A 12,926-nucleotide genomic window follows, 5' to 3' on the forward strand; every position below is an offset into this window, starting at 1 on the left:
GGCCAGCATTAGAGTTTTAAACTCTAAACTGAGCTTTTCCCATGCAATCAGCATTAGGGTTTTAAACCCTAAACTGAATTTTCCTTTTAGTCAGCATTAGGGTTTTAAACCCTAAACTGAACTTTTTTCCTTTCAGCCAGCATTAGAGTTTTAAACTCTAAACTGAGCTTTTCCCATGCAATCAGCATTAGGGTTTTAAACCCTAAACTGAATTTTCCTTTTAGTCAGCATTAGGGTTTTAAACCCTAAACTGAACTTCTTCCTTTTCAGCCAGCATTAGAGTTTTAAACTCTAAACTGAGCTTTTCCATGCAATCAGCATTAGGGTTTTAAACCCTAAACTGAATTTTCCTTTTAGTCAGTATTAGGGTTTTAAACCCTAAACTGAACTTTTTCCTTTCAGCCAGCATTAGAGTTTTAAACTCTAAACTGAGCTTTTCCCATGCAATCAGCATTAGGGTTTTAAACCCTAAACTGAGTTCTTCCTTTGATCGGCGTTAGGGTTTTAAACCCCAAACCGAACCTCTCCCCAGCTAGCCGGTGTTAGGGCTCCAGCCCTGAACTGAGCATGCATATCCTCTTTCATCAATTTTATGAACTTCCTGGTGAATAATTAACGAAATTTTCCTAGTGAAACTGGGGCAGAAAATTTCGTTCGTTTGTTTGTTTTTTCCCGCAGGTCTAACCTCGAGCCACACGGATCGAAATGACCCACGAGATGAGTCTCAACTCAAAATCAAAGAAGAAAAAGAGGTGTCCCAAGATTCGGATTAAATGGAAGGCGGATTGACTCCAGCATTTAATTAAGGTCCTGAACCCTGCCGGTCGCGCCTCACTCAGTATCCCAGAGATTAAACAGGTCACCACAACTCGCAAGCATCAAGATTCAGATCGGAGTCTACAAGCAGAATCAGCTAAGACCCAAGATCAAGTCGTAAAAGAATCATAGATAGGAATCTTGTAACTAGCAGTTGACATACACATAAGTAGTTAGCTCAGTTTCCAATTTCCATTTGGTTGTAATAAGGCGGTCAGTAACGTAGCAGTGGCAACAGCAGCAGCAGTAGCAGCAAGCATCGCAATCCCATGGTAGTCCCAGCTACCAAAACCTCCCGAACTACATTGACCTGATTCCTGTTTAGCCCAGGATATGTAGGAAATCTTTGAAGCAAGATTCGGTCAGATCTTTCAAAAAAATGCTTCATACGGAGTGGTCTATAGGCAAAAATCGCTCATACACGCTCACTTTGTCTTTGCACGAAAACCCTTCGTGTTTCCGAACAAAGAGGGGCAGCTGTGAGCACGTGATTTTTGTTTCGCACGACAATCGCTCCAAAAAGAAATAAAAAATAATAATTGGCCTTGCTGTACAATTTTGAATTCCTGTGCGGCACCTTGTTGATTTATTTGTGACTTCGGCCCATTTTTATTTATTTACTTTATTAAAAATAAAATTCAAAAATATATGTGTCCTGCATAATTCAAACCGTAATCCGGTCGTTAAATAGAAAATCATGAATAGGCATCTTCGTCCGTGATTTTATTTTTGTTTAACTTTACTTGTTTGAAATATTTTAGTGTGCAAATAATTGTATTGAGTGTGTATTTGATTTTAATTTGATTTTGGCTTAGTTTTGTTTTAAAGTAAAAAGGAAATAAATAAAAAAAAAAAAAAAAGAAAGGGTCCCTTTATTTTTCCGGACTTGGGCCAATTTTAACAAAATTGGCCCAAACAAACAGCCCAAGACCCAGGCCTGCCCGGTCCAGGCCACCTGATGCCCAGGACGTCCAAACGACGTCGTTTGAGTCGTGCCTGATCTGGACCGTTGATCTCAGAGTGATCAACGGCCAAGATCAATTCCCCATAACCCATCAATAAACCCGACCCATCTTACCCGGACCGACCCCAACCCTTTACCCTTGAAACGACACCGTTCCACTTAAGCTATCAGATCCAGACCGTAGATCTAGATTGATCTAACGGTCGAGATCAATCCACCCATTAACTATATAAGGCCATAATCTTACCCTGCCTCCCCTATTCGGACCCCAGCCTTCGTCTTCAACCTCATCCCCTTCAAACCCTAAAGCCGCCCTTGTATCCCCCACCATGAAAACCGGCGGCATGAACGCCGGTGACCTTCCCCTGAACACCATAGAACCCACATGCCATCCTGAACCTAAATCTACCAACCACACACTTCGAATCCTACCCCACCTGCTCGAATCTTCATTTGAAGATTCGAGTCGGAACCTAATCTACACCAACCAACCCAAGCTTCACACCAGACACTCCCCAGACCCCCTCGTGACCAAACCATACTTGGTTTGGTCCGAATCTGATCAGGGAAGCCTGAATCCCAGATCTAAGTTTGAAAGTTTTGTGTCCTTCGTCACTGGTTCATACCGGTTCAACCGAAGAGATTAAGGTCTAATGGACTTTAATCAAAGTGTTTCTCATCTGAGAAACACTTCGATTAAAGTCCATTCAGCCTTAAGAAAAGTTTGTCCAAATCCGAGTTCAAACTTTTAACTTTGCAAGCTTTAAGGTGAGTTTGTTTTCTTTCCTTTATTTGTTTTAGTCCGTGTGATTTGTTTTAAATATCTGGTCATGTTTTGTTTCAATTTGTGTCTTTAAATTTTACCACCTTCTGATTGACCACTTTGCCTGAACCACTGTGTTTTGTTTGAACCCCTCCTATTCTGATAAGACGTGTGTATTGGTTGTATTCCAAATTTGTACTGACTAACTGATTCCTCAAAGTATAATCCTGCTTAATCAGTATAAGTCGAGTCATGTGTCCCATGCTTTTGAATGTCTGATTTGGCTACGTTTGTGTATGTTAATGCTAATATAGTCGAGTCGACATGTGTCGTCAATTAGTTTCAACTGTCTGAACAAAGTTAAATCGATTTGCTTCTATTGAACATTTGCCTGAATCAATTAAGAGCCAGTTTAGTTCACTTATAGCTGTTGGATTGTTTGTGTTTAGATTCTGAATTGGAAGGCATGTGCACTCGTGCACAACATGTGCATTGGTGCATCTCATGTGCTTTGTGCACAGCCTGTGGCCTGCATAAAGGTCCTTTGTTTAATTTTAAATGGTTTGACAGCATATGCTGTCAACATATTCTACTGCCCATACCCTGCTTTAAGTTTAAAAAGTATTAAACCCTTTAAAAGTAAGTCTGCCAGGGAATGTTGATGGAAGTTATATACTTAAATAACTAATTGGGATCTAAAAAAGGTAAAAGACACATGGGAGGGGTACTGTGACATTTTGAAAAACAGGCTGTTAAAAGAGATGGTGTTGAGGCTTATAAAGGAAGAGGACCTGGGAGATAAGAAGAGGGAGGAGAGACAGAATTAGAGGGGAGAAAGAAAATTACAGAGACTGTGAGGAATTTTTTAGAGAGAACTGAAATACATACAAATATACACACACAGTGAGGGGATTGGGAACCTTAAGAGCTGAAAAGGAAAAACAAAAACACAGATAGAGAGAGGTTAAGGGATAGAAGCTATACAACCAACAATCAGAAACTTTTTCCTCCTATTAGTATTGGTTTTCAGCTGCTGAACTTGTTCAAATCAATTCTGGTTCTTTGAAATTCCAGTTGTGTCTGTTAGTCGAGTGTTTCCATTGGTTTACCACTGGTTTGGTCTGTCTAGAGTTGTGATTCTACTCCATTGGGTGTTGCTGTTATTTGGCTATTGCTTTCTATTGGCCATAGCTGCATCTCTGCACTCAAGCCTGTTCCTTGCTGTATTGTTTTGCCTGCTGCTATTCTGCCCTGCTGCTACTGATAATGCTGTTGATTGTTGCTGCATATTTTGTTGTCATTGTACTCTGCTGACTGCCTCTTTGCTTCAACTGTCCAATATTTCCAGGTACACGACCTCTGAAACCTTGTATTGTTGAAAGTTTGAAGTTGAAGCAGAAATAAAGAAAACGAACAGCTGTTTATGTTATAACATTGGTGTTAAAAATAGGTCGAATGTTAGTTGGGATTGTATCTTACTGCAAACTGCAAATACTTTGTATAAAACTAGCATACATTCTGTTGAGATGGACTGTTAGATAGCACTGTTCAATAGTAATGACAATATGATATAGACAGCATGTTTGATTTGGTATACGTTCAGTTCAGTATAATGCTGTTTGGTTTAGTTACGACTGTATAACATAGAGTCATGGCAAGCACTTGTATGTATTTTTGCCTAGACCACTGAATTGACAAATCTGGGGTATTAGGTCTGGGATAGATGTATCCCAAACAAACTCTCATGCAGTCATATTAAAAGTCTGGCTATGAATGCCAGTTCGCTTGTCAGTTTATTTGTTCCAATGCAGGTTCGATATCAGTTTTCGGTACAGATTCTTTGTTTCGAAACAATGTGATGATTGTTGAGAGAAACTAATAGTCATTTTGAGTTCAATTAGTAGTAATTCTCCTAATAAACAGCCGATTTCATTTATCAATGTCAAATAGTTTAGAGTGTTAAAGTAGAACTGGGAGGTCGTTAAACATAACTCAATATATGTTGCCAGTTTGTTTGCAATCTCACTTAGCCAATTAATAAGCGTATTCACTCGATGAAGACAAAGCATGAGGTAACCCTCACCTCATAAACAATCAATCAGGTAATCAAACAAGTTTAAGTTCGGCAAACATAATAAGGATTCAGTCTGTATTTGTTCAAACAAGCAAAGTTCGGCATCATCCTTCTCTTTAAAGATAAACGTAGTAGAAATGCAGCCACTGTAGGGTAACTAAAATAATGAGACGAGCCTCGCCGAATAAAAATGCAAATTGCGGGGCCCTCAATAATTGATCATGATAAATACTTAGAATTTGGGACGGACTGTTTAGTGAATTCCACTGCCATCCCCAAAGATAATAACGCGTTTAGATTCTTTAGGCACGACTTTAAGTAAATTATATTCTTAAGATCGGGTGCACATTGATGTGACCCGAATCCAAATCTCAACGGAGTCGAAATATGTTAACAACTACGGGTGCATTGATTGCGACGTGGTTCGAGATGCATTTTCATGACGTTGCAATTCTATAAAAATAAATGATAATAATAAAAGCGGTTTTAAACTTAATAAAAGTACATAAGTCACAACATGTATTTAAATCAGATATTTAGCCATTATAACAATTTAAGCGACCGTGCTAGAACCACGGGATTCGAGGGTGCCTAACACCTTCCCTCGGGTCAACAGAATTCCTTACTTAGAATTTCTGGTTCGCAGACTTCATTTGGAAAAGTCGAAAATTTCCTCGATTTGGGATTCAAGATAAACCGGTGACTTGGGACACCAAAAGCCAAACCTTTCCCAAGTGGCGACTCTGAATTAAATAAATAATCTCATTTCGAATATTGTCACTTAAATTGGAAAAACTCCCCTCGCGCATTTAACCCTTCGGGGACGGGCGCGCTAAAAGGAGGTGTGACACATAATCGGTAATAATAATAATTTACACCTTTAGTATGTAAATTGAATTTTTCGGGAGAAAAAGAATACGCCTATCTCACATATCTCTCATCATCTACCAAGCTCCCAACTCTTGTGACTTTAGAACCTTAGCCTGAAAATTGCTTGAATCGCAAATTTGGTAATTGCGACTCGTCCCTCTTTCGTCGTTGTCAGCAGTGGTGCACCCATCTTCTTGAATTTCTGGATCCACCTCTGCCCTTCTGCCTCGCCTGAAGAAGTAACAACCTGCATGCATAAATTAAACGTGTGTAAGTAGGATGGTCATGCTCAATCATGGTTATTGGTTCTGAATCGTCCGTTTCAATTTCTATCGGAAGCAAGCCGTGGGTGATAACCATCTGGAGGCCTTCCTGTAGTGCTTGGAGTTCCACTTGAGCTGATGAGAGTGTGTGCACTTTCATGGTGAAGCCATTATCCAGCGCCCTACATGGTTTCTAACAATTCCTCCAATTCCACCTTGGTATCTATCAGCTTTGAAGGCACCATCTATGTTTAGTTTAAGCCAACCTTGTGGTGGCTTGTGCCAACTTACCTTTATAGACTTGTGAGGGGAGTTTGTTATGTACTTTTCAGTCATGAGTTTATATTCTAAAGAGGTGTTAATAATAGTTGTCCATAGAATTTTGTGAGAAGTATTGTTGTGGTTATTAGCATTCCTATTTTTCCAAATGTTCCATATGGCAAAAGGAAAAACCTCACTCCAAGAAAGATAGTAGTGGTTAAAGTAATTGTTATTTTGCCTAATATAGTTAAGCCAATGAGTATTTTGCGCCTTATCATTCAATTGGAGACCATAAGTATGCCATAAGTTGTTGATAGTAGAGCAATCCCAGAATATGTGGTAAATTGTTTCCTCATTGTTTTTGCAAACCGGGCAAATTGGGTCGATGTTAATACCTATATTTGCCAAGTAAGATCGTGTAGGAAGTCTATTATGGTAGCACTTCCAAATGAAAATTTTGATCTTGTTTGGGCAATGTAAGTTCCAGATCCAGCTGAAATCTTTGTCTTGTTTTTCCTCTTCGTTTATGATTTGACAGCACGAAGAGGTCGAAAACAGGCCATTTGAGGATAGGCTTCAGACGTTGTGAATACTGTGAGATTTATCAATGGGAGGAGTGATTGCACTAATGCTATCAACTATTTGGGTAGGAAGATCAAATGAGATTTTTGTGAAGTTCCATTTACCCTGTTTCCTAATTAGATTTACTGTAAAATTATCCTCATGCTCCATTAGTGGCCCCGCGATTGCATTTCTAAGGTTCCTTACGTTGGGGATCCAGTTGGATTGCCAAACACTTAGGGGGCCTTGTTGTTAATACAACTTGACTTCAAAGAGCCATCAGGTCCCTAGTTCCCTGTTTACTTACTTTTATATTTGTTGTATTAATTTTCTTTCATTAGTATGAAAAGAATGCTACTATTAGTAACTTTTAACTTATTAACCATGCTTCAACGATTGTCAAGAAATTATTTAAATATTATAATAATCTCATATTTTTACGTTATATGCTAAAATTACTGTTTGGGAGTCAAAACTTTATCTTTGTCCACAAAAGTTTCAAACATTTGCCAAATATTTTAATCAACAAGAAAATGTAATGTACAATATTTTTTTATACAGTTTTTACATATGTAAATTGTTTTTTAAAGAGGGAGTATAATAATCTATATCTATCTATCTATCTATCTATCTATCTATCTATCTATATTATTATAAAAGCATGAATAATTTACGTTAAATGTTGTACGACTAAAATATCCCCGAGATATCAACCGACTTTTATGCCCTTGAAAATTTAAAGTCTTTCTTTACCATATAATTTCATATTGGATAAAAGTGTAAAATTAAGAATTTTTCTCATACTAGGATTTTGAAATTACCATCACTAGACACAGTTATTATACCTAATTTGTAATTGATCGTAATTAAGTGCTGACTTTAATCCTCTATAAATAAAAACTGTTTGCTTACAAAGTTTACACGTGATTTGCATAATTGTTGTTTGATCATGAGTTTCTGCTAGCGATGGATGCCAACCAATCCGCAGGAAATTTTTCATCTAATCTACATTTTATTTCATATTATTAGCTATACAGTTATTGAATTGGGCTTTTGTTGTTATTTTTTATTGATACTTTTTGTTCATCGTGTACCCGTGAGATTAAATTCAATTCACTTACTTTTCGCCTTGTCTTCCTCTTAAATTTGATGCGAAGGTTTTAGATGCTAGCAAAAAGTTCGATAAATCAAAATAACGGATCATACAAAATAGATTGAGAGATTATCCGCGACAACGCTTGGTTGAATTGCACAAACATCGACATCTAAGGTAATGAAAGAATTTCTTTTCCTTTACGTGTTTGGCAATTATGTTACTACTTTTTTCTTAGGCGGTTCTTTGTTTCGTCTAATTGATACATGGGCATAAAAATATTTTTGTAGAAGACGGATTCCTGGATAATCACATTCGATGCACCAAAGTTATATATTGTCTAGCATATAACATGCAAAGGATCTAGATCTAAAGGAGGAGGTTTGTCGTACCTATAAATTGTACTTATGTAGAAACACTGATAATACAATGATAATTAGCAAACTTCTTAACGTTGGGTTGAAATACTTTTTATTATGACGATAATTGTATCCTCTTGATTTTGAAATTAAATAGTGTTATAGGAGATGCATTATAATCTTTTTTAGGTTAATCATTTACGTGTAGAATATAATTTATCAAGGGAGAATATTGACAGAGAAAATCTATGAGTTCTATCTTAATTGTTCTGGCATTTTTTGAAATTGAATAAGATAAAATTTAACTTATTTTCCTTTTCAAAAGTGCTAAGTTAATAATTCATATAAGTGCATGCTGGAAATAATTATTTCCGTCATCTCTATTCCTTTTTAAATACGGAAAAGGGTCAGAACTGACCCTGAACTATAGTTTCAGGGTTAAAAATACCCTCCGTCCACCTTTTGGGCCTTTGATATCCCTAACGTTATTTTCTTGGCCTATACATGCCACTCCAACTAACGGTTCCTCATTTAAAAAAAGAAAGGTTAAATACTAATTACGTGGCAAATTCTCATTGGCTTATTTTAAAACAAAAGACCCGTGTCCATACCCAATCTGTTGAACCCAAACCGGCCCAAAATAACCCACCCGCTCTGATCCATTAACAAATAAAATACGGATTTCAGCCCTCTTCTTTACTAATGTTTATTCTACTTAACCCTCTCTCATGTTTAGGCGATTTAACAATCCAGAAAATGTCTGCACTTTATAGAGGTTGAAGCATACAATATTCGTTAAAGTTGAAGAACTGAAGTTAAAATACAAGATTTTCTCTCATTCAAGTAAGATTCTACTGCTTTTGTGAATAAAATATGTTTAGGGTTTTGTTGAATCTGTCAACTTTTGTTGCTTCTGAAGTTTTAGGAATATTCACTTGTTTTTTCGATGCTTTGATGCCTTTGCTTAGTCAATTTCACATTGCATGTGGTCCCGATTGGTTTTTTGCTGTCCGAAATTTATGGTTTAAGGGAATGGTCTCTGATTTCTTTATTCTTCTGTGGTCCCAATTTGAATATTTTATGTTATTTAGCAGTTTGTTGGTTGCATGTGGTCCATACATATTTTATGTTTCTGGTAGGGTTTGGGGAATTAATTTCTTCTGTATTTATTCGTATGGGGTCTGTTTTTTAGGGTCAATAAAGAATGTTAGTTTTCCTTTTATTTTTCTGTTTTTATATGTCTGATGGGTCCCTTTATCTTATTATTGTATGGCTTGTATATGACTTTTTTTGTAGAATGCTTGAGAAGATAGACTTGATCTTTAATTATGGGGGCAGATGGGTCTTGAAGCCTCATGTGATTTACATTAAAAACCTGAATCATGTGTTGCAAGGATATGATGTGGATATGCTGTCTTATATTGATATTTGTGCTGAATACACTGAAGTCCTTAAGTTAAGAGAGGTGAAACAGATTTTAGTCACAGGGTCTTCAGGTAGATACTATGTGGTTGAAGGTGATGATGGCATAGAAAATTAATATCTATACTATCTGCCAAGTTCAATGTGGTTCAGGTATTTCCTGTACATGAAGGTGAAGAACAAGTAATAGCTCCTAACATTATTCAGTATAATGAACAAAATATTGACACATTAGAGATTGGTACTGATTGTGACTCCTCTGATGAAGAGGGTGCTAGTGAAACTAATTCTAGTGACAATGATAGTGAGCAGTTGGAATTTTTCAGGAAGGAAATGACTAAAGAAGTCACTGAAAAACTAGAAAAATACAAAGAACTAGAAAAAAGAATGAGTTTTAAAAGCTTGGCTGACGCTAAAAGAGTTGTGGGATTTTATGCAGTTGCTAGTAGCAAGGGCCTTAAAGTAAAGAAGAGTGACACTACTAGGGTGAGATATAAATGTGACATAGGATGTCCTTTTGTGTTCCATATATCTTTGGATCAAAAAGATCAGGGATTTAAAATCAAGACCTTAAACTTGAAACATAACTATGATCCAGCTTATAAAAATAAAAGAGCTACTGCCAATACTTTAGCACACTATTTCAAGAACAAGGTTCAAAATAATCCAAAGTACAAAGTGAAAGACATGAGAGTGGATCTGGAGGAACAATTCAAACTTAATGTTAGTTATTCCACAATGAAGAGGGTTAAAAGACTTGTATTAGAGAAATTAGAGGGTAGCTACATTGATGATTATAACAGATTAGAGGCTTATGCTCAAGAGTTGAGGGATAGCAATCCTGGATCTGATGTGGTGATAAACATATCCAAAGAAGCTTTGGAACAAGGAAAAAGGAAATTTCTAAGAATGTATATTTGCTTCCATGCTTTGAAAAATGGTTGGAAAGGAGGATTGAGACCTTTAATAGGTCTGGATGACACTTTTCTAAAAGGAAAGTGTAAGGGAATATTACTTGTTGCTATGGCACAAGATTCAGTGAAACACTTTTATCCCCTAGCTTGGGCAGTGGTTGATAAAGAAACTGGTAGGACTTGGAAGTGGTTTCTAGAGTTGGTAAGAAGTTACTTGGATTTGCAAGAGGGTGAAGGAGTGACATTTATGTCCGATATGCAAAAGGTAATATCTAATTATTTTTTATCCACATGTTTCTTTGTACTAGTTTGACTATATGTTTAACTGCTTGCTTTCATTTTTGTAGGGTCTGATTGATGCTGTTTCTACTGTGCTTCCTAATGCAAATCACAGATGGTGTGTTAGGCACATAGAAGCTAATTGGAGCAAGAAGTGGAGGGGTTTAGAGTTAAAGAAGTTGTTGTGGTGGTGTGCTTGGAGCACATATGAAGAGGAATTTACAGATCATTTAAAGTCCATGGGTGATGTGACTGAAGAAGTTGCTAAGACCTTAGTAGGATATACACCCCAAAATTGGTGTAGAGCATACTTTGACACCATTGCAAGAATAATATGGTAGACAATAACTTTATAGAATCTTTCAACAAATGGATTTTAGAAGCAATACAAAAACCTATAATCAAGATGCTGGAAGAGATTAGAGTTAAGGTACAAATTTGATGTTTAACTGTTTGCTTTCATCTGTTAACTATTTTTCCCCTTCTTAACTGTTTCTTTCATTTGCTTAATTATTTTTCCCCTTCAATACTTCTTAACTATTTTTTTCATTTGAACTTCTTAACTAGAAGGTGATGAACTTGTTAAAAAATCGTGAAGAAGAGTGTAGAAACTGGAAAGGAGAAATTAGCCCATATGTCATGGAGCTATATAGTGATTATAGAGCTATTACTGCAGAATGTGAAGTTGACTTTAATGGAGACTTTGGATATGAAGTGATTGAAGGTCCAGACAAGCATGTAGTGAACCTAGAATTGAAGAGATGTACATGCAGGGCATGAGACTTAACTGGAATACCATGCCCTCATGCCATTAAAGCTTTACTCCATAAAAAGCTTGATCCTTTGAGTGAGGTGCATTGGTAGTATTCCAAAGAAGCCTACATGATGGTGTATATGCATAAGATATAACCTGTTAGAGGTGATAAATTTTGGAAAGTTGAGCCAGAACATGCTATGGATCCACCAGATGTGCATAAAATGATTGGTAGACCAAAGGTCAAGAGAACAAGAGAAAAGGATGAGGCTAGGAAGAGAGAGGGGTTATGGTCTGCTTCAAGGAAAAGACTTCTTCATGTGGATACTGCAGTGAACCTGGTCACAATATCAGAACTTGTCCATTGGTAATCTTTTAAACCTTACTGAAATGAGTTTGTAGTTCCACAATTTTAGTTCCATAGTAAACATATGTTTTATGTCTTGTAGGTCCAAGGAGAATGTTCTCAAACAGTGGAAGATGTGCCCTTGACAGCACCTCAAGACAGTCAGAATTCAGAGTTTGCCTTTATGACTACTCCTGGATACAATGTTTCTTTGAGTGAACCACCAGCTTGTGAACCACCAACTCAACTACCCAGTCAAGCAAAGAAATCTGCTCAACAAACCAGTCAAGCAAATAAACCTATTCAACACAAACATGCTGCAACTAAGAAGACAAGTAAACAAGCTGCTACACCTTCTAACATGACAGTAGATGAAGATAATATTGATGATGCTACTGGAGATGGAGATGATGATGAAGATCCAGATTTGAGGCCAGTGGTGATATCTGAAGCTTGGACTATGCTTCAACAAAGAAAGTTGCACCAAAAACCTACCGGTACCAGGAAGATTAGTTTCAAGGGAGATGGAACTGGTATAAATTTGCCTACTAATCTGCCCTATTCACCCAAAAAGGTGACTTGGAAAGGCAAAGCAGCTGTGACTTCTAACCAATTGATAGCCAAAAAGGAAGCAAGAGTTGGCAAGCTAAAGGCTAAGAGGGCCAAAACTGCCTCTAAGTAGCAGCCACTTCATTTAGATCCTTGAATGTTTTGTAATGACTGATTCAAACTTAAACTTTTTTTTGTTATTTCGTGGTGAATCAGTTATGAATGGTGTTGTGTTGATTCACCCCAAAATATTTTTTGATGGGCTTAATTTGTGGTGAAACAATATAACAACATGCTGTTTGACTTAAATGCACTCTAGTTTATTGGCTAAAGAGAGCGCATATTTCAGTAGAATTGATTTTAAATGCACTCTAGTTTACATTGGCACAGATGATATCATTGTGTCTTGAATCTTTATGTTTGGATCCCAGTGATCCGTTCTTGTTTGGATAATACTTCAGATGTGCCCATCTGATGGTTGAACTGATAACTTGATTTCAGATTCTAGTACTGGCCCTACTGCACAAAGGCTTCTACACTTGAAGTCTCTGTTTTGGAATATGCTTGAGATCACTTCCTGTGCACTTGAAACATTTAGCTTGCTGAAGCTCTAACAAATGTTTCAAATGTTTCTTTTA

At 37.0% G+C, this 12,926-nt stretch overlaps 1 protein-coding gene across 8 annotated transcripts; it reads left to right on the plus strand.

Moving 5' to 3' along the window:
- The first annotated feature begins 6,356 nt into the window (after positions 1-6,356).
- On the plus strand, positions 6,357-12,605 carry LOC104228217 (uncharacterized). Of its 8 annotated transcripts, XM_070168581.1 has the most exons (8): positions 6,357-6,855; positions 7,730-7,842; positions 7,956-8,046; positions 8,761-8,867; positions 9,321-10,625; positions 10,708-11,069; positions 11,207-11,760; positions 11,843-12,605. In XM_070168581.1, the coding sequence occupies exons 5-6, from the start codon at positions 9,780-9,782 to the stop codon at positions 10,978-10,980; spliced, it is 1,119 nt and encodes a 372-aa protein (XP_070024682.1). In that variant the 5' UTR covers positions 6,357-6,855; positions 7,730-7,842; positions 7,956-8,046; positions 8,761-8,867; positions 9,321-9,779; the 3' UTR covers positions 10,981-11,069; positions 11,207-11,760; positions 11,843-12,605. The 8 variants fall into 8 exon arrangements, with proteins under 8 accessions (XP_070024682.1, XP_070024680.1, XP_070024681.1 ...); XM_070168579.1 differs by lacking the exon at positions 7,956-8,046; XM_070168580.1 differs by lacking the exon at positions 7,956-8,046 and having other exon boundaries at positions 11,210-11,760.
- Positions 12,606-12,926: the final 321 nt, after the last annotated feature.

This window comes from Nicotiana sylvestris, chromosome 3 (genome assembly GCF_000393655.2).
Source record: "Nicotiana sylvestris chromosome 3, ASM39365v2, whole genome shotgun sequence".
NCBI classification, from domain to species: domain Eukaryota; kingdom Viridiplantae; phylum Streptophyta; class Magnoliopsida; order Solanales; family Solanaceae; genus Nicotiana; species Nicotiana sylvestris.

Bases quoted from the DNA above. Each gene is read 5' to 3' on its own strand.
- LOC104228217 (XM_070168581.1), top strand. From the start codon at position 9,780: ATGACTAAAGAAGTCACTGAAAAACTAGAAAAATACAAAGAACTAGAA. The intron at 10,626-10,707 runs GTAATATCTAAT...TCATTTTTGTAG, and splicing joins TTATGTCCGATATGCAAAAG to GGTCTGATTGATGCTGTTTC.